Raw genomic sequence first — 21,386 nt, 5'->3', positions numbered from 1 at the left:
AGCAAGCTGCTTATAACTCATGCAGTTTCTAATTTTTACTGTTGGTCCCTGGAAAGAAGGAAGAGCACTTCATACCTGTTGTCCTTAGGTGTTGAAAATAATTTTTTATGACTACTTACGCTGTTTTAAAATGAAAGATACCTTTTGGCAGTAGTTAGAACTCAATTGCTAGAATTCTGCTTCAGACCTGAAGAAGTATTTTTATGCCTCTTTTTTCCATACTGTTAGTCTAATAAMGTATGCAACATCTCCATAGAAGTGTCTTGTCATCTGACTGCAATGGTTAAAACCAGAGATAAGAAACTGATAAATACTGATGTAACCATTGTTAGTTAATTTATCTTTGTAGAKATAATGTAAAAGCAACTGTCTTTTACATTTGCTGCTTTGGGTGCTCAAACATTCCACAGTCATAAGACAAATGTATCAGGTTTTTTTTTTTTTAATGTCTAGGAAAATCACTAGTTGTCTTGGGATTCATCTTGTACTTCAAATCAGGGAAGTCTAAGCAAAGGAAATTATGCTTATTGCTGGACATAGGATTAAATGACAATCAATAACCTATTTGGAAAACAGGTGCTTACAATCCAGCCCTCCTTGTAAAATTGTGTAACAGATGCTTTTTGATTTTGAGGTTTTTTATTTGTTTAGTTTTTGTTTGTTTTTTTAACAAGTATGAACAACTTTGCTTTATTTTGATGTTTTAAAGTTATTAGTCGAAAATTCTGAGAAGTAATTTGATAGTGAATCTACTCTAGAGTATGTCTACTCTAGATTTTTCCAATTTTTTTCTGTGGGAGTATTCATGTTTTTATTTTCTGTGGCAGAAAATTAAGAGGGTATAGGCCCAAATGAATTCTGTTTAATTCAGTGATTCAAGTATTACAAAGTAATGAACTATTGAGTTTCCTTTTTTTCAGAAGTTGTATACTCAGTGATGGATATACAGCTCTAATTTTCACTGTATCTTCCATTTTTAATAATCCAGATTGTTGGCAATTCTCCATGTGCCTTAGTTGTAAGCAGCTTGATTCCACATTCTGAATTCTGCAAAAGGTGTTGGTTTCAATTCACAAAAAGTTTAATTTCACATATACCTCCTGTGTACCTTGAAAGTTAGGAGGAAATAGCCATGCATTGGCTATTTTTGAACTCAGGAGCTGTGTTAACTGGTATAGATTTTATCTATCAGACAGTATGTTATGTCATCAGACATTAAAAAAGAAAAAACCCACCTGAGTATAATTACATAGTATTTTGCAGAATGGCAAACGTGATTAGGTGTCTTTACTCGCAGTTCTCACAACTGAATATGAACTTTTACAATAATCATACAATATAAATCAAAGTTTTCTTCTATTGCCTGTTGACTTCAGAGGTCTTTAGTGAATATTCTATATATCCTTTTGAAATAATGTTCAGAAAAAAAATTGGCTACATAATCCAGTCACATGAATTTACAGCTGCAACTCTGTGTGGCCTGTTGCAGGACTTTTTGACTACCTTGTAGGAAGAACAGCATTAAGGGTTTAATTTCAAAGCAAACCCTTAGATACATTCTGATCTGATTAATTAGTTCATGTCTCTTTAGAACACGTTTTTCCTCCGTGGTGCCTTTGAGGTATATTTTAATGAAAACTGTCTGGCTTGAAAGTTCTTAGCTGCCATAATAGCTTAAAAAAAGGGGAAAGGCATMATTGATCTTTCAGTTACATATATATAGTGTAAAATATCATTTAACGTAGTTTGAAAGTGAGTGGACAGAAGTTCTTCAGGATTCATGACTCAAGTTCTGAGCAGTGGAAAAATTAAGGTTTTCAGAAGATTGAAAAATCACTTGGAATTTTGGGTGAATATCCCATCATTATGAGAAACTCACATTTTACAGAAGTGCAGCTGTTTTTATAGGTTTTATTCTATTATCAATGCTTTGCAGCTTAGAAATTTTGGGGTTGGAGGTCTTTAGTTTTATGGTAAATTTTTAAGGTACAATTGCTCAARTAATTTTAATTTRTTTAGACACTGCAGACCTACTCAGACTAATTTCAGATTTGAAGACCTCTTTTTTTTCTTTYCCCTCTTTTTTKGAATGGTAAAAAGTAGGTAAATTCTGAGTTATGGATGATCATTGAGWATGTAGTTTTTATTTGACAGCATCTTGTTTATTAGAAGGATGCAGAGATGGGAATGTCTTTCAGGAACTTCATAGCAATATGGTCTGATTCTTCATCTCTTAGTCTGAGTGAATTTTTTTCTTTCACTTGGATATATTTGTGTTCTGAATGATGATGATTCATTGTTATAGAATTTTATCTGAAATTGGAAATAGTGCTTAGCTGTTTAAAAGGTTAAAATTTAACTATGACAGAAAATARCCACACCCATATTTTTGTTTGAAATACCTTTCTTTGTTTTGTTAGGTGTTTTTAATATGTAGCGTGTATTTAGGGTTTGTGTTTCTTTCCTTCCTTTCCCTAAAGGGAGCTTTAGGTCTAGAGCAGGTTTATCTGTCTGATTAACCATAGTTTGATGTCTGAAATTAGGTGGGATAAGAATAAGTGCAAGTATTTTCATACTTTGACACAGAGYTGTTATCAGTTTGTAGGAGGTTGGCCTATGTAAACAAAAGTGCCCTTTGTTTGTCACAAGAGTGACAAACTAGAAGTGAGTCTTATACTAAAGGGAAGGAAAAGAAGGAAAAAAGATACAAAATAATGAGAACTGGGTTTTGAAATAATACTGATTTTGTTGTGAAAGTGTTACAGTATAGAAAAAAGAAGTATGGCAAATTTGGGGATAAATTCTAAATGTAAGGAAAAAGTTTGACATGGAAACAAAACTCAGTAGATTGAATTCATTACATATATATATATATATATAATATATATATTTAAATACATTTTTTTCTTACACAAAATAGCACATCATTACCTAAATTTCTAGTGAGCCTTTGCTCACTAGAATTRCTCACTAGTGAGAATTGCTCAATTTCTCTTTTCTTTTCTTTGTTCTAGTTGCATTAAAATCTTCTAACTCTACCAGACCAGAAAGAAATGGCATTCAGGAATCCTCTAAAACAGGAAAGAGTGGAGAAGGGATGCAGATCCTGGAAGGAGAACTCCTATTGCAGGTATGTTTTGCAGTAGACATATCATATGAAGATTTAAATTACAAAAAAAAAAAAACTGATCTGTATTTAGCACACTAGATGCTCACTGATAACATTGATAATAAAAAACCAGACATTTTCTAATTCTTTCCTCATTTTCTTCAGGGTAATATTAAACAGCTCTAGCATTTTCTTTGATAGTTGTGACTTTAGAGTGGATGTTAGGATATGGAAACTCTTCAATGTTTCTAAGTAATTTATTAGAGGGGGCAGTTCCATTTATTAGAGGGGGCAGTTCCCATCTCTTGGAATCTGTTGTTACTAAAGATGTTATTATAAAGAAACAGTTTTTATAAGGGCCTGCTAAGTTACTAATTTACTGATCTACTAAGTTGTAAATTTGGGGACTAATTATCAAAAAGAAACAATTTCTCCTTAAAAGAACTTGGACTTGCTGAAATATCTTGCTTTTTCAGTGGTTTGAAAGGGCTCAGTTTTCATAGTGTAGATTCAGGACAAATTTTAAAATACTTTGAATAACTTTTATATGGACTAATGTAAAGTATTAATAAAAAAGTGTGGGTTTTTTTTTAATTATATAGTCTGTTTTAATGTCCTAGAGTATCAAAGCATGTGGATAATTATATACTATTAAGTCCAGATTAAGCTCAAGAAATTACTAATATAGGTATTACAATGTTCTAATTAGTTTCAAAACATAGATTTTAATGAAACCTGCCACTTCACTTGAAATATGTTGATTGTCTTCCACACAGGTTTCACTTTTGATGTATCTATCAAAAGTGGCAAATTACTTGGTCACAGGCAATTGTTTGCTTAGAGCAAAATGAATTTCAGTGTCCAAAGACTAGAAATTAAAACAGGKTCTAAGAATACCACAAAACAATTATTTTTGAGTGATCCAGTTGAAAATTATTTTCTCACCAACTAAAAAATTACGACATGTATTTAATTTTCTAACCTTAATAAAGTATGACAAAGAATTGTTATGGAGTTACTACCAGTGAAGGRCTTTCTTTCAAACAGACAAAACCCTAAAAAGCTAAAATATATGGTTCATAGTGGAGGCATCTATTTAATCTGAAATACACGGGGTTTTTTTATGACTTACAAGTGGCAGTTATATGAGTAAACTGTTTTCCAGAATGAAAATTAAATGGGTGACATAGTTATTGCTGTAAATTCTGCCCCTCTTGGGAAGTAACTAAATTAACGGAATTTCTTAAATGAGTTTGTTCTGTAAATATTTTATATATGTGAAAAAATTAATGAGAATGAATATGCAGATAGAGTTTTCTTAGGTAATGTAAGAAGTCATGAGTGTGATGAAATTGGGAATTTTCTAGAAGATAGTGGGAATCAGTGAGTTGTAAATATTGATAAAATTCTTCCACTTGTACTTGGAAGTCTTTTGTGTTACACTGGTGTCAATAACTTGTAAYTGATGATGAACATTTCTCTTTTATTATCTCCCTACTATTTTTTGTTTTACCAAGGGGATATGAATATACACCCTACTGTTTTTTATTTGTTCATCMGAGGTTTGTCTTCAATTGTCTTTAATTTCCCACATAGAAACTGCCTTGCCAATTCAATATATTCTGGATGTAGCAATCAAACACATAAATGTCATAACTGTGCCTTTATTAATATCAAACTACATTTCTTTTGAAATTATATAAATTATTTCAAATTATTACTTTAAATACATAATCTGTTACATTCTAAGCAAGTTTACAATAAAACATGCAAGACAAATGWTGACCTCTAAGTTTTTAACTTAATTCTCACCAGTAAYGAAAAATTTYRCAATTACCTTTTTATTAAGAGCATTGAGAGTAATCTTTAGAGTCACAAATATCATCTTCAGTTCTCCAGAATTACTGAGAAAAGTTTTTATGTCTTTTAGGATAATTATTTTTGGGTTGCATTTTGCMAAAACCTCTATCAGGACTTATCTCCCATTTATTGGTATAAACAGATTTATGCATTTTACAGAATTTTTGGCTTAAAGAATGCGCATGACCATCTCAGTAAAAATCCTGGTTCAGCATGAACATTGTACCAGAGCCAGTGCAAAATTGGTTGAATTTCAGGTACAGAAGGTGCACATGGACCAGATGAAATGGACCAGAATAACCAATTYTAACATTTGAGACAAAGTTAGATGTTGTGCATCTTGCAGATTTTTATATCAACCAGCTGAGGTGAAATGCCCTGCAGAGCAGGTCAGCAGAGGACACGAGCACCTGCCATTGCGGCATTCTGCTCCCGTGAAATTACTGCAAGCTTCATCAAAACCAAGGGTTCTGTGTAAYCACTCAAGATTTCTTGGATTGGCTGTGCTATTTTATTTCAAATTGTATTTTTTTTAACTCATCCTTTATTCATGTAAAATTTGCTAAACTTATAAGGAGCTTTATAGAGCTAACAACTGTTTATGAGAGTAGATTAAGTAATATCTACATRTTAAATTGGAGTGGTTCACAGCATTTAAAGCCCAGTCATCTAAGCAGATACTTAATTTATATGGTATTAGTTTGTTGCAGTAAGATATAGGATACCCTTCATTTACTTTACATTTTCTATGTTAAAATAATTCTACATAAATAAGGAGGTTTTTTTTTTTTTTTTAATGTTTTGTGTGTGCTGGCCAAATTTTTCTTTGAATGCAGCTGAGTAAATTAAGTGGCACAATATACTGAATCCAGCCCCTAGAGACTGCCTTTTGTTAAATCTTGACTGAAATCCATAGAARTAAATCGGCACCTTTCAGATGAGCTGCCAAGTCACAAATGTACTGTTTGCTATCACAACAATTGCCATGGACCRTATTGATTGGGAGTTCAGATAAATGCCCTTTGCGTGACTTTGAGTGTGGAGCCGCCTGGTCTGCTGCTCCATGGAGGGGGAAATCTCTTCAAAAACATTGTTTACTTGCAACAGTCCACTTGTGCAGAGGTYTTCTATTTTAAGTAAGCTGTAAAACATTCTCTTGGACTATGGAGGGGATCTTGATAGCTTGATTTCCTGGCCGCAGTGGCCTGTCTGCACTATGAATAGAAGGGATTTTGGGACTGGGGTTGTGATGTGGCTCTGGTTTGAGCTGTGGGCAGCTAGGGGTGTTGAAAACTTGAGCCACACAGGTATTGGGAACTGTGGTTGATATTAGTTAAACTTTATAGTTGCTCATACTGTTGTCCCTCATCTCATATAATCAAGAGTATTTAAAAGTCATCAACATYGTTTGGCTTCTCCACTGATTTTTTTTTTAAAAAAAGTTCAGTATTTTTTCCTGTGATCCAGTTTTCTTAATTTTAACAYGTATATGTAGAGAGATGCAGTGAGGAATCCTTCTGTTCATGCTCTTAGATAATTATATGCTTTTGCATGCTTCACATTTTTGGGGGGAACTACAGTATAGGCAGACCTAGAGCCACAATAATTATCTGGAATTTTGCCTCTGAAGCTGACAGATTGGTGTGTTTCTTCCCCAGGCATTAAATGGATTTGTGTTAGTTGTTACAGCAGATGCTCTGGTTTTTTACGTCTCTTCTACTGTCCAAGACTACTTGGGATTCCAACAAGTAAGTTTATTTTTTCTTCTATTTTTTCAGAGTTTTTGCTTTGTTTCAGAGAACATCAGTGTTCATATTTAGGTCTTAAAATTTTTTTGTTATAAAAATCTTGGTTAGGTACTTTAAGCTGAATTACTTTGAAACCTTATTACTTTTCTATCAGCTTACATAGCCAGGATGTCCGGCCAAGCACAACAGGAAAATAATTTCCAAAGTTGAGTTAGGCAAGTTAGGAAATTTTCACACTTAATTATTCTTTACTGGAACAACTGTTTGAAATTTATACTGTGGTGTTACCCAGTTTATGATGCTGAGTGAGACATAATTCAATGGGAAGGTAATTATTTTAATAGAAACCTTTCATGCAAAATTATTTCCATATGCCTTGAMATTTTAAACATCAAGTGAGTGAGTTTAGTATTTTTAGAATTTGTTCTCTTACTCATGTTTATTTGTTTAATTATTAATTTCAAAACAAGCATTTGTTTTTTGCTATTTATGGTGCAGATCACATAYGGTTGACTTCACTGGGTTTGCAAGCCAGGTGCCAAAGTACTAAAGACCAAGGCATAGAAGGCAACTTTTTCCTTTGTTAGAAAACTCCTCAAATTACTTTATATGAAGATAATAATAGAATGAAGGTGATAGTTACAGATCTCAGTATATAGCCATGGATACTGCATGTTGATCAATTCAGCTGCTGTCCAAAAATAGGGAGAAACCTTGGTTGGTTTGCAGTTTTAGGTAACTGATAAGAGATTGGGGAAAGTTTGTGTAAAAGAAAATACTTTTTAAAACCCCATTTTTATTCCTAAGGTTACATRTTCCTTCAGTGTTGGGGAATGAAAAAAGAAAAGAGCTTAGAAAACAAATTGGGCATAAAATTTGTGAAGTAATGCCAGTAAATCAAGTGCATGATGTAGAAGTGAAGCCATAAAGTTCTAAAATTAGCATTTCTGGCAGTTTGTTTTGGAAAATACTGATTGTTTTATGAAATTCATCATAACAAAATTTGAATTAGGCTCCTGCTTTTGCCAGGTAATCTCAATTACCTTAGATCTATGTTTTTTTTAAATATTTTCTGTTTATATTATGGTTAAGTTTTTGAAACATGTTGAAAACGGGGACCTTAACTCATGTCAGTCAACTGAGTCTTTTTTTGAATGTTTTGGGGTTTTTTCCCCCTCCCTTAAATTCCTGTAGGCGCTGATCCTTGCTCTGGTGCCTTTGCCATTTAGATCACTTTCTTAACCGCACAATTGGTTGTGGTGTAAGAGCTTAATAATTACATTAATGCATCCTTAAGAAGGGACAAAGCTTTCAAGCAAACAAATCCACTGTTTATAATCTACCTGTCTTAGWCTTGGCAGTTGTTTGGTTCAGGGTCTTTAGCTTCTTTTCTATCCCTGTAGCACCTATAGTGGGTCAAGTCAAGTACTAGCTGGCAAGTACTTTATTTACCACTATCTAAAMTAAAATTATTTAAATAGAACCTAAGCATAGCATTTCCCAGCTTTCTTGGATAAAAGCAGGTAAAGAAATTGTTGACATAATGTAAGTTGTTTTTTTTTTTTTTGCTAAGGCAATATTTTTTATTGTTGTTTCCCATGCTTGCAGTCATGGGTGTAACTGAWTTGTTCTCTGTGCTGCTAAAAACTGTTTCATGAAGCTTCGTCACATGTATGTGTTTGTATGTATTTATCCTTGAGTAAAATTGATTTTGCTATATCCCTAACAGCTTTGTCAATCAGAYTGCTTGTATCATATTGTCATATAATTTTCTTACTCTCATTCTTTCACACCATTTTCCCTTTGTTTGTAGTCAGATATTATACATCAGAGTGTGTTTGAATTGATTCACACAGARGACAGAGCTGAGTTTCAACGACARCTACATTGGGCATTAAATCCTGCCCAGTCCACAGATTCTGGACCAAGTATACAAGGTGAGAACGCAGCCAATTTATGTGTTTGCCTGTCTGATAAGTTTGTTTTTTGGACTTTTTTGATTTGTCAGTGTGAAAAAGCTTAGGTAATTTTATATGAAGAAAGGATATATTTGAATGTTACGAACATATTTAGCCAACAGTGTGAATTACTATCTTTTGCACTTTAAATAAGCAGTGTCTTTCATAGCACAGCACCATTAAAGTACTAATTATATTTTAAATTGGAAGACTGTAATTTGGAGTATAAGTGACAATGTTTCTTTGATTCTGTCTAAGAATGTGCTAGTTACAGTGTTAATAGAGGGATCTTAATAAGATGCCACATGGACCAGTACTTGGAGATAAAAGGGGAAGAGAAATAAAAGATTAAATAGATGAGCTTTTAAGATCAAGTAGTGTGAGAGTTAGAGCATGGGGTTGTCACATGTTACTGACTGATGTTTAGTGAGCTGCTGTACTGAGAAGGAACTAAGAGGAAACACACTGCCTGTGTGTCAGGACAGAGATATGTAGGTGCAGGCAATACATGAATCATGATGGCAACAAGGCCATTGAGGCGATTGCTCCATTTTAATGCTCTCTTTGCACAACAGTTGTTTAAAYGTGTAGGTAAAATCTTCTGTTACTGTGGCTTGGTTATAGTTTGGGGGGTTTTAATCCATAAAAAGTCCTTTTTTTCATAAATCTGCCATTCTTAAAGTAACTCAAAAAAACTAGAATATGGAAATGTCATGATTTGATAGGGAAAAGTTAATCTCTAACACACCTCAGTATATTTCAGTTTTTCATTTAATGCTCAATATTGTTATATCATCTCTGGATCAATCTACACAGCCCCATTGCAGAGCTAGTTAATGGCAGAGTTCAGCTCAGCAAACAGATCAGTGCTCAGAAACCAGATTTTCATCTGCTGACTTCCTGTTTGCTTTAGAGTTTAATGGTGTTCTATGAACCTTAAGCAAGCGCATATGAATTTGCAAAAGTTGTTTGAAAAGTGTGACACCGGGTTGAATTGACATCAGATTTGACTGAACAGCAGGAGGTRCTGAGCAGGATTACAAACAATTCTTTGATTTGTGTCTTGTGTTTCCAGCTTGCTAAAAGCTGCTWATTGTGCCCCAYTCCTGAAAGTGTTCAAGGCTAACCTGGTCTWGTGAAAGATGYCCCTGTCCGTGGCAGSGGAGYTGGAATTWGGTGATCTATGAGGTCCCTTCTACYCCAAAYCATTCTATGATKCTATGATGACTTTTGAGCCTCATGTAGGATAAAATTTTTGAGTGTTGAAGGTTTTTAGACTGAATTCAGATTTATAGCAAAGGATGATGCTATGGCCATAAGCATCCCCTCAGTTTTTGCCAATTTAGCCCATTTCTGTTTTAATACATTCAGCTAGCTTTATGTAGATCTTTCTAGATAACTTATAACTGTAYTCAGGCTTCAGCGCAGATTTTAGCCTGAGTCTGGGAAACTAATTCTGCTTCAGTTAGCCTCGACTGGTAATTTCTCACTCAATACTCTGGTATGCTGCTAGACCACTGGTTTCCTCAGCTGTTACCSTGCTTCCCAGACATTACTCCCAGTCCTGACTTGTTCCCAGAGAAGTTTGCAAAATTCTGATTTTTCACYCCCAAATATCTGCTTTGGGGCATTATGTCTGGATTATCTCTTRAAGTTTGCATGTTGCACAACCATATGGTGTTCAGCTTAAAGACAAGCACTTAATGCACTGGGTGTTCTGCACATTGCTCCATGGTATTGATGAGATTCAGTGTGAGCTTCATGAGGGATATGGGTTCATAACCCCTYCAGTGTTAACTGATGGTTTTGCTCTGGGGATTGCAAATGTTCTGTAAGATTCTTTGCCTTCTTACAGTGAGTCACTTCAAGATCCTGGCAATAAAACCTSCCTGCCTTCTGTCTGCCTGGAAAAGTGCAGCAGTATTCCTTTCACAAGTGTAGGAGGCTTGGTGTTGAAGCYCATTACCTTCTGTTTCGAGTTCTGTTCCCCTCCTCTCGAGAGCCACTTCTTCCACCAAAGCTTTGCTCASTCATGGGAACTGCATTTTACTGTGGATGTTGACAAACTCCACAGGACCATCTGGAATTGCTGAGCTTTTAAATTTCAGCTCTGTATTTACTAAAAGAATAACAGTGTTTCTCCTGTGGCAGAAATGCTGAAGGGCACACCTACCAGTGCCAAGGATGCCAGCAGAAAGCCTGGCRCTGCTTATTGGGTCCTAGATGTGCACCCGGTCAGAGTTGGCAGTTTTGAAACATAAGTTAGGGTTTGCAAGTTGGTTCTTTGATCATCTTTCTTAAAAATCATTGCATCTTCAGAGAGCTTCTTGGAGAAGCACTGTCTCAGAAGTGTTGAAAATTCTTGCCAGAAATTAGACAATTAATAATAATAAAAAATCGGCAGTGGTAGGAAGTAATTGTGCTTTGTCTGTTGAGAAAGAACCATGCATAYGAGTGTGGGAATTGGTTATTTTCTAATTTCAAAGATATCTGGCAACTGTCTTGAACTACAAATACTCGAGTTTCTCTGTCTGTGGGATCATCTTGTAATGGTGACTTTGGCCAATACAGGTTTGCAGATGGCTATAATTTCAGATTATCTCTTTTCATACACACTACCAGCTAGGGCCCTTTTTCTCCATACCTTAAAGTTTATTCAGCAATTGACCTTACATAGCAGTCCTTTTTAAGGAAAAAAGGTATCTCCTGATTTTATCTGAAAAGATGGATAACTCAGGATTCTTATTAGATTTATTTGGCCTCAGGTTCCAAGGCCTCTTGGTACACCATCAACAATTTCATTTGGCTCCAGTTCAGTCCCTTGAATTAATAGGARATTAAACTGAACTGGCTTTTGGTAATGATTTGTTTACCTTCGTGTTTTGCCATTGTACTAACAGAGTAGTACAGAGCCTSTCTGTAAGTTTTTCCATCAGTTCAAGGGACAAAATTATATTCCAGAAAACATAATATGCTGTGTTATTAAGTGACATGCTCTCTCTAACCTCGTCTCCATGTCTGGAAGGTCAATATGGATTTTAAAATACGTATTATTCTTTTGTCCATACTTGATAATTTGTTCTTTAAGAGTACATGGACTGTTTTAAAATCAAAGAGTACTTAGCATTCTAAAATAACATTTTAAACTGTTTTTTTCTTAATTTTCTGCATGTATGAATCAATAGGGAACGACCTGTGTATTTTATATGTATTTTAAACAAGATCACTTTGCTGAATTTGCTGTGAGCATCATGCTCTGTAGAACATTTGTGTTCTGAAGTTTATTGATTTACCTTCTGTTTTTACATTATATTCCAAATGTTTCAGTCTGTTTTCTAAATGCCACTTAGCAGCAAGTCCTTGTCCTGAAGAAGTAGAAGGATACCATGTCGTTATCCTAGTTAACAATCATGGTTTTGAGTATTTTTTAAAACAAACAACCCCCAAAACACAATTACTCCAAGTATATTTGAGGAGGTAACTATGGTGTTTTGATCAACAGAGCCCAGAAATATTTACACTATTTAGGAGGGTGCTTTTGCCTCCATTGGAGAAAAATGTTGATTTTTTTTGTGGTGGTTTCCTAAAGCTGCTGATTTTTAGTTATTGTTACAGCTTTCACCTGCTGTCTGGAAAGGAACAGATTCAGAGTTTGATACCATTACTGAGTTTGAGTACTCAGTTCCTGTAGTTGCTATGCCCTTTTGCAGGTCCTGCCRTGGTAGGGACATGGGTGGTGTGCTCTCTGCTGAGATCTCTGCTGTCTGCAGCTGATCTAGAATTCAGGCTGTTGACAAACATARCWAATCAATTWRAAACCCAARCAAACAAAAACCCTGAAGAAAAGAAAACTTTAAAATAAATTAGATACAGTTTTCAAATGCCATAGCCTGTAAAATGTAATCCCATCAGAAGTGCTGATGCTTAACCTCAGTGTTACAATCATTCTAGGTCTGAGGATGTTTCCAGTTTACATTGTTCTTGCCCAGGTCATGACCTAATGCTTTGTTTATGAGACAGAAGATCGTTTGTTATGGATAGCCTTCACTAGGTGTTCTTCTAAAAATAATCCTTATAAATAATCATTTCCTGCAGGAGATAATAGCTTTTCACAGCCAGCAACCTATTATAACCCAGACCAACTTCCTCCAGAGAATTCTTCCTTTATGGAAAGGAATTTTGTCTGCAGGTTACGATGCCTCCTGGATAATTCATCTGGATTCCTGGTGAGTATGGAGTTTCATAAAAACTTCCACAAATGCTTAAAAGTTGGAAATCCACATAATCTTAACAAGAAGTGCAGCAACTTATTTTATTTGTTAAGTCTCCTAAGATATCTGAGCTGCTTGAACCACAAYGTTTCAGTTAGTGCCACTGAATGTCTTCCCTTTAACATCTTGTCACAACCAGGAGCAAGTTCTCTCATTTCTCATGGCTTAGTTTCCTCAGTGAAATGCAAATAAGCAACTGCTTTTGGAAAGTGCTGTGTGATTTTCTGATAAAAAAGCATTACAGAGCATATTCTATTGAGTATCTTGAAATGAAATAGGTTATAATARTTAACAGGACCATAGTTTCCCCTTATTTGGGAAAGCCTGTGCTTGCTCTTTTTAATGCATTGTTTTTTAGTCAATAATTTCGACTTTAAGACAAGTGGGTTTATCACCTTCTTTGTGATATCTTACAAACAGAATTGTTTACAATTGCAAAATTGATTATATGCATTTGCAGGAGATATAATGATATAATTATATGTATGTGCAYTCATTTGAGTATGAGAAGCCCCAGATGACATTTGTTACTATATATTTGGGTTTGGTTTTTTTCCCAGAATAATCTTCCYATTAATTTGTTTTTCAATAAGTGTATTAGTAGACCTTGAAGTGACACACTCAATGGATATAAAAGCAGTATTCTGTACTTGTTMACTAACTTCTATGTATGCCATGCTATAAAGCTTGATTCTAAAGGACCTTAAAAAATACGAAAAATACATGGTTTACATCATAACAGAAATGTCTTGCTCTTCAATATCTCCAGCAWATAACAATTATTTTTTTCCTCATCCTAAGGCTATGAATTTTCAAGGACGATTAAAGTTTCTTCATGGACAAAACAAGAAAGGGAARGATGGTGCTACTTTGTCTCCTCAGCTYGCTCTGTTTGCAGTGGCCACTCCCCTGCAGCCACCATCTATCCTTGAGATACGAACCAAAAACTTCATCTTCAGAACWAAACACAAACTGGACTTCACACCTACTGGCTGCGATGCTAGGTACGTGTAAATTATTCTGTGTAATAGTCTAATAATTTGCTGCTGAGATACGTTTCAAGTATGTATTTGAAATATAAAGGAGGCTAATCTTTCGGTATAGATAGACTGTTTCAGTGRTGTTTGTTTAGAAGTTGTTAAGGTTCTTTCCTTCAGCCATGCTAACAAGTAAAAAAAAATGGGATTGTCATAGTCTATTTCCTTTCTCTGACTCTCAGTTGCTAAAAGAAATAAATCAAAAACCCACGAAACCAACACAAAATCAAAACTCCAAGGCATCATACTAAAGAATTAGGGAACAAGGAAAGTTTTATGATAAATCTGGTTTCAGACCTGATAGAACAAGTGTTTCATTTCATTCTACATACATATTTTCTCCTTCAGTTCAAATGCATGTAWAATACAATGAAATGTTATTTTCTTAAAAATAATCAAATTAAATCATTTTCTGTGCTGTAACTTTTACCCATTTGCAAACCATTCTTTTCCCTATGTAAAATTTGGAAATACTACTAGATCAAAATAATGTTATTATGCTTCAACATGGCAAGAAGCCCATTAGGATGTTTTTCTTCAAAATAAAAGCCCCTGGCCTCCTTCCTTCTCTATCTTCTATTTTTGACTGACAATGCTTTAATTTTCAGTGGAGTCTCTCATATGGGTTTCCATGCCTTCTTATAGGATAGAGTTAAATTACTTGGTATTGTGTCTAGTGAGAGACCAAAATGTTTTATTTCTCTAAGCTGATACAAGTAAAAGCTAACAAAATGCTAACACAGTTTATTTTATTTCCTCTGTTTAATACTTCTATTCACTTGAAACCTTCAATTTTTGTAACATTTTACACTTTTACATATATTCCCCATCCCTACTACCCCCCTTTTTTTTTTAACCTTTCTCTCTTTGAATCTCAATTTCTTTGTTCCAAATCCACTTTACCTTTCTCTCTTTGAATCTCAATTTCTTTGTTCCAAATCCACTTTGTCTCTTTTTGACTATATCATTTTATCATGTATTTCACAGAGACCACATGAACTCTGTTAAGCTTTTCATCTCCCCAACCTCTAATAAAGTACTCTAATTTTAGCTGCCAGGGTCAAGCATGACTCTTGCTAGTAGTCCTCTGAGTCATATCTTGTTCAAATGCAAACTCATGGGTCCGAAACCACTCAAGAGCAAAAGGGATGTAGTTCTGAGATATACCCAGGTTTGGACTTTAAGCTGCTAGAACTTCTAATTTAGGCAAGAAGTTTTAGATAACCAAAGTTTAACCCCTACTAAATTCTGCGCACAAGCACCTACAAGTAAATGATATCAAACAGGGCTAAGGAAAGAGCATCTTTCATTGGAACCAATGGGAGCTGCCTGCTAGGAGTGAATATGTTCAGTAGTGTGGAATTGAGAGTCCAGCTGCAGGCATCCACTTTTTTAATGATCTAATAGTTTTGTGAACTCAGTTCTCGCCACTGAATGCAACCTGTCAGACTGGTTAAAATTTTATGATTTGTTGACTGTATTTTTTATTTCAGCTGTTGTGCTTCCGCATACAATTGATATTGCAACAAAGTGTAGTTAGCACTTGCATCTGAAATGTTCTAGCCATAGCTAACTTGCTTGACATTCATTCTGTGAGTTGGTCCATCAACAGTGTTGTAATTTTTTGGTTTTACCTTCCAGAGGAAAGATTGTGCTGGGATACACYGAAGCAGAGCTGTGCATGAAAGGATCAGGATACCAGTTTATTCATGCAGCTGATATGCTTTATTGTGCTGAAAATCACATCCGAAGTAAGTTTCGTTCCCTAAGAAAGGCTGAAAAATCAAAGCWTGGAGTGTTTTTTCAGTATGAATGTAATATGAAGTACAGTATAAAAACCCAGGTTGTTAACAAAAAGAACGCTGTTCATTTCTTGTATTCTTTCTGTCCCTGTAAAAACTTACACTGGTTGAAGGAATGTTTAGTATTCCTTTTTAGTACATATATTCTAGTCTCTGTCACATCTTGCTCTTCTCATTTCSTTCTCTGCTCAACCCAGCTTCTGCTGTTTCGACAACTTTCTTTGGGCAAGGGCGCTACCAAAGATAACTTTCCTGTTAGCAAGTTAAATAAAGTGTTTTCTTTTRACATTGATGTAAGATTTTTTTACCAGAAATAAATTTCTGATTTAACATGCTAGTGTCTTATACACTTCTGGTTTTGATTCTTGGCAGCTTGATCTGGTTTAAGTAAGAATTTATGGCAAGAAGTTTAGTGTTAAGGAAATAAGCATCAGCTATCTAACACAGAAATGTTCAGGGAACTTTGTTCTTTACTTTTTTGTTGCTTGTAACATAGTTATCTTCAGAACTTATAGAATCATCTTCAGAATATTTGGGAATTCTTCATTTCTACTGACTTCTCTTGAAAATGTCTTTTTTTTTTTTAATTAATCCCCTTTTTTTTTTTTTTTTAATTAATCCCCTCACAGGCAATCAGATAACGCCCCTCAGCAGGTTTTTCTCAATCTATCTTAAGCACATTTTCTGTTTCAGATTTAGCTCAGTCACTGTTGCGTATAGGGCTTTTGTTTCTTTCATAAAGAATGACAAGTGGTTCCAGTGTAGAAGGCGATGAAACTTGAATGGTTTTGCACTTTGTCTTAAAACTGATTTTGCTACATTTTTGATGCTAAGATTAAAAAAAAAAAGAAGTCTTGTAGCAAAGATTTTTTTTTTATTTGTTTCTTGGATTTAACTAATGCATTTAATTTATTTTTCTGGCTAGAAATGCAGGGGTTTGAGCAATCGTATTACTTCCACCCCTGGCATCTGTGAATTACACATTTAAGAATTATCTTCAAAATCCAAATTTATCACACAGCTTGCACTTACAACAACAAAACCAGCCAAATTAAACAAAAGCTCCCCACAAAAAAAATCAAGATTACTTCATCACAACACAGAATAAAAATGGACCATCTTCAAAAAATCCACCTTTTGTCCCTTCACCACAATTACTACAAAATTTCACCATTATAATTCTACTCTCTAACATYGTTCAGTACTTGTTTTGTCAGTTACTATACTTGTCTCAAAATCTTCATGGTCCTGAGTATTGGCACCAAAAAGGCTGTAGTGGKTTGACCCTGGCTGGATGCCAGACACMCACCAAAGCATCTTCATCAACTGCCCTGTGCAACTGRACAAGGGAGAGAAAATAWAACAAAGGGTTCATGGGTTGAGATAAGGACCAGGAGAAATTACTCACCAAATACTGTCACAGGCAAAACAGACTTTGTCTTGGGTTACTAACTGAATTTATTACTAACAAARTCAGAGTAGGATCATGAGAAGWMAGACAAGAYCTGAAAAACACCTTCYACYRGGAAACCTGCTCCARCATGGGCTCCTCTCTCCATGGGTCTGCAAGTCCCTGCCAMAACCTAGCCACACAAACCCGATACAGAAATGTACCATGAAAATGTAGTATGTTTGTCAAGCATTGGTAATGAAACATAAGAGATTTTTAAGTATCTCTGCATTAACCAATCAAAATGTGWAAGAATTGGATTCAGAACTAATGTGTTTTCTAATTGTTTAAGTATTGGTCACTTTTTGAAGGTAAGAGAGTCTTAGGCTTTTGTTATTTGCATGTTCTAGTATTTATTAATTTCTGTAATTGAAGAAATAATGGAAAAACTCCATATAGAATGCTGCCAATCTGTAGCAGATAACATGCAATTTCTTGCAGTTTTGACTTTTATTTTACCAGTAAATTAAACATCTTGAAGTGATCAGTCATCCTGTTTCACTGGGAATGCATTAGTATCACATTGAATGGGGTGATTGAGGACATGAGATTTGTAAAAGTGCTYTACAGATGGGATTTTATGACATACAGGCTTTCATGATTTTGTTTGCTKGACAGTAAACAGTGTTCTTACTCTTTAGTGATGAAGACAGGTGAGAGTGGAATGACTGTATTTAGGCTTCTAACCAAAGGAAATCGATGGGCCTGGCTACAGGCAAATGCACGTCTTGTCTACAAAAATGGAAGRCCAGATTACATCATTGCCACGCAAAGAGCTCTTTCGTAAGTCATCGTTGCATAAAGTAGTATGCTTCAAAAACTGAGAACTTGTTTGAGGCTGTTTATATTCACAAAGGAATTTTGGTTCTTAAATGAGTAYCCTTTGTATTCCAAATTCCTAAAATTCTTTGTTTACTAACAAATATTGAAAAGATTTCTGATATTTCAGAATTTATGTAGCATAGTCCTTTTGCATAAAACTTTAGACATATTGATTTCTTATAAAGAACAAGATCAGTGGCAGTGGCATGAAGTTCTTCCATCCACTGTATCTTARTTCAATCCCCATGAGTAAAAACTTAGAAATCCAACTGCATTTGTGTAGAAGGAACAACAAATAACAGAAATTCAGTCCTGAATTTCAGTGCTGAATTAAGTTCTGAAAAATGTGGAATTCAGCCTTTTTAAATAGATTAAATAATTTTTGCTAAGGAGYCTGTAAAATGGAGAAAAAGAGATACTTCAAGTATTGATTTACTTGCTACACCAAGAAAAATTTAATGCATGCAACAAAGCACACTTGTTTTCATTTCAGCCCATAATGCACAGAAAATGGTGTTTGCTATCTAGGTTTAATTACAAATGTAATATGTAAATGTGGTATTRCAGTTATAAGCTCCTTATTTTATAATCTGCCTCTTGGTTTAACTCAGACAAGTTGAGCTGGAATAGGTAGGAATTTGAAAAATGCCTACAAATAGAATAGTTCATTTTTAATGTAAATTCCAGGGGGCAAAAAGATTAGAGTAAGTGTTTAGTACTGCAGCACCCTGCTACATATCTGATTTATTTTCAGAGATGAAGAAGGGGCAGAACATCTACGGAAGCGTAACATGAAGTTGCCCTTCATGTTTGCCACTGGTGAGGCTGTGTTGTACGAGGCATCTTTCCCCATGTTGAGCCTTATGGACCCCTCTCAACCGAAGAGTAAAAGTACAATGAGAAAAGGAGCCAAAGCAACGCTGCAAAATGATTCTGTGGATCCAAACTCCCTCCTGGGTTTCATGTTAAGTCAAGATGAGTCTGTTTATCTCTGCCCTCCAGCATCRCATAAACTTTCTTTTGAGCGGAACTTCTTTGCAGACAGCAAGGATGAACTGGGTGATGTTGTTAGCAGTGGCTGGACAGACAATCTCCTACCTACTGGAACTCACAACATTCTCAAACGGGAGCTGATGGAGTGTTCCCCGGACAATACTGTTCCACTTCCTGAAGACAGTGCAGCCCTCTTTCAGGATAGCAAAACCAGTGATTTGTACAGCATCATGAAAAATCTGGGTATTGACTTTGAAGATCTAAAGTGTATTCAGCAGGAGGAGTTTTTTAAAACTGAATTATCTGATGTGGATGATATTGCGGACATCAACATAACTGACGAAATCCTGACTTATGTTCAGGATTCCTTAAATAAATCTGAYTTCTTGTATTCAGACTGTAACCAGCAGCAGCCCTTAGTCCAGAATGAAGGCTGCATGATACAGCAGGACTTAGAGTCACATCAACTGGATCAGCACCAGAAACAGCTCGTGGAACAGCAACAACAGCAGCAGCAACGGCAGCTCTGTCAAAAGATGAAACATATGCAAGTCAATGGGATGTTCACAAATTGGAGCTCTGGCATCAGCATGCCTCTTAGCTGCTCACAGCRGCAGCCCCAGCAATACATGTTTCCTGGCATGCATGCCACTACATCTGAATTCCCTTACAAATCAGAAATAAACCCTTCCCCTTATGAGTGTAGGCAAGACTTTGCTCCTTACAAGCAGCCCACAGCGATGATGCCGCAGCTTTCTAATTTTGCTCAAATGGATTTTCCTGCAGSAGGTTTTGACAGATCGACCTATTCTGCTTCTTCCAACTTTGAGGATTTTCTCAGTTGTTTGCAGCAAGTCCCTGAGAACCTTGAGTGTGGGATAAACTCTGAGTCAGTTATGCTCACYCCTGAAACGTGCTATGCAGGCGCTGTTTCTATGTACCCGTGCACGCAGGAGGCACAGCCCAGCTGCGTGGAWCAAATGCAGTATGATCCTATGATGACAAATCAACAACAGCAAACCTTGGGRAACAAGGTATGGTAGACAGCATTGCTGCATCTCTTACATTTTGAATCGAGTTGATACTRTTTTGAGTGGCTGCTGTGGGGCAGAGTTTATTGTGACTGAATTGCTGAATTTGAAAAAGATTAGCAGTTAGCAGTGTGTGGATGTCTTTGCTTTATTTGTTCATTAGAGTGAAGAGAGTTGCGTTTGGTCAAGTTTATATCTGTGTGAACCTTTAGCCTGATAGCTCTCTRTTTCAGTATTAATCAAAAGTGAATGAGCTAGTCTGTGGTACCTAGCTGTAATCTTTCTGATAGGAGCAAAAGAAAAGTAGATTTGTCAAAGTCTTGTAATTTGCTAATAAACCTTTTTCAGAGGAGTTGAGTTTGCTTAGCACACTCCTTTTCATAAAATGTGTTGTAAGAAACAAAGAAAAACTTTGTTCTTGWTGTGTCAGTATTGTCTAGCTACTCAGATTCTTCAATGATTTTAGGATTAGTGAAAGTATTTGATTATAATATCATAAAAATGACCTGAAATATGACCTATTTCACTTCTTTATACAATGTTACTACAAAAACATTTTTATATATTGCAATAAGTGAAAGTCAGCTTGTTCCTGAAGTGGCTGTCTAAATTATCTGCTGAAGAAAAAAGTTGGAAAAAGTTATATTCACAGTAAGATAAGCTGATCCTTTTTCACCAAGAAGACTGAACAATAAAAGCCATAGAAGACAGGATCCTGGTTGTATCACAGACTACAGTTGTAAATAAACTGTAACTTCGTCACTTTGAAATAAAATTCCATTAGTAATTCCTGATTCTAAATAACTTTGTTGAAGTACTTTCTGTTATACCATTTATTTCTGTTAATGCTACTAAATACAGAGCCACAATTCTTTTTTTKTTKTTGTTTTACCTCAATGAGTTAATGYTCTGAAGTACTGATCCTGCAAATGCTTAATGCACATGCATGAGYATTTGCAGAATTAAAGTATTAATTGGCATTTAACCTATGCAAGACAAAGGTGAGGAATGCAGTTAGAACATATCCATTTTTTACATGCTTAATACCAACACAAAACATTTCCTTTTCAAAACTGCTTCACTGCTGAAAAAAAACGCAAAATACAGGACAGTTAAGCAAAATTAATGTMTTTTCCCTGAGTGCCCAGGGTTGAAATTGCATGAAGTGACTTTGAGAAACAGCAGTGCTCAAACTTGCGCACTGCTTGGCAGTGCGTTGTCTGGCTGTGCTCTGTGTTTAGTCTTTCGTAGCCCTTCTTAATAGGTTTGCAGAGGATTTCCAGGGCCATCCAAGTTTGTCTTTAT

At 35.4% G+C, this 21,386-nt stretch overlaps 1 protein-coding gene across 2 annotated transcripts in view; it reads left to right on the top strand.

Moving 5' to 3' along the window:
• The window catches only part of AHR (aryl hydrocarbon receptor), a 60,270-nt gene that overhangs the window by 34,868 nt on the left and 4,016 nt on the right, over positions 1–21,386 (top strand). The window contains exons 3-10 of one of the 2 annotated variants that reach the window (XM_057371634.1): positions 3,015–3,130; positions 6,628–6,717; positions 8,531–8,654; positions 12,771–12,901; positions 13,748–13,950; positions 15,625–15,734; positions 17,877–18,018; positions 18,812–20,084. In XM_057371634.1, coding sequence (XP_057227617.1) covers positions 3,015–3,130; positions 6,628–6,717; positions 8,531–8,654; positions 12,771–12,901; positions 13,748–13,950; positions 15,625–15,734; positions 17,877–18,018; positions 18,812–20,084 — 2,189 coding nt within the window. Of the gene's footprint in view, positions 1–3,014; positions 3,131–6,627; positions 6,718–8,530; positions 8,655–12,770; positions 12,902–13,747; positions 13,951–15,624; positions 15,735–17,876; positions 18,019–18,811; positions 20,185–21,386 lie in introns of those variants that run through there. The other variant, XM_057371633.1, reaches the window with a different exon arrangement.

The sequence above is a fragment of the Malurus melanocephalus genome, unplaced genomic scaffold (assembly GCF_030028575.1).
Source record: "Malurus melanocephalus ecotype Western Australia unplaced genomic scaffold, MMel_1.1 scaffold_150, whole genome shotgun sequence".
Lineage (NCBI taxonomy): Eukaryota > Metazoa > Chordata > Aves > Passeriformes > Maluridae > Malurus > Malurus melanocephalus.
This window is presented reverse-complemented; position numbering and strand designations above follow the sequence as displayed.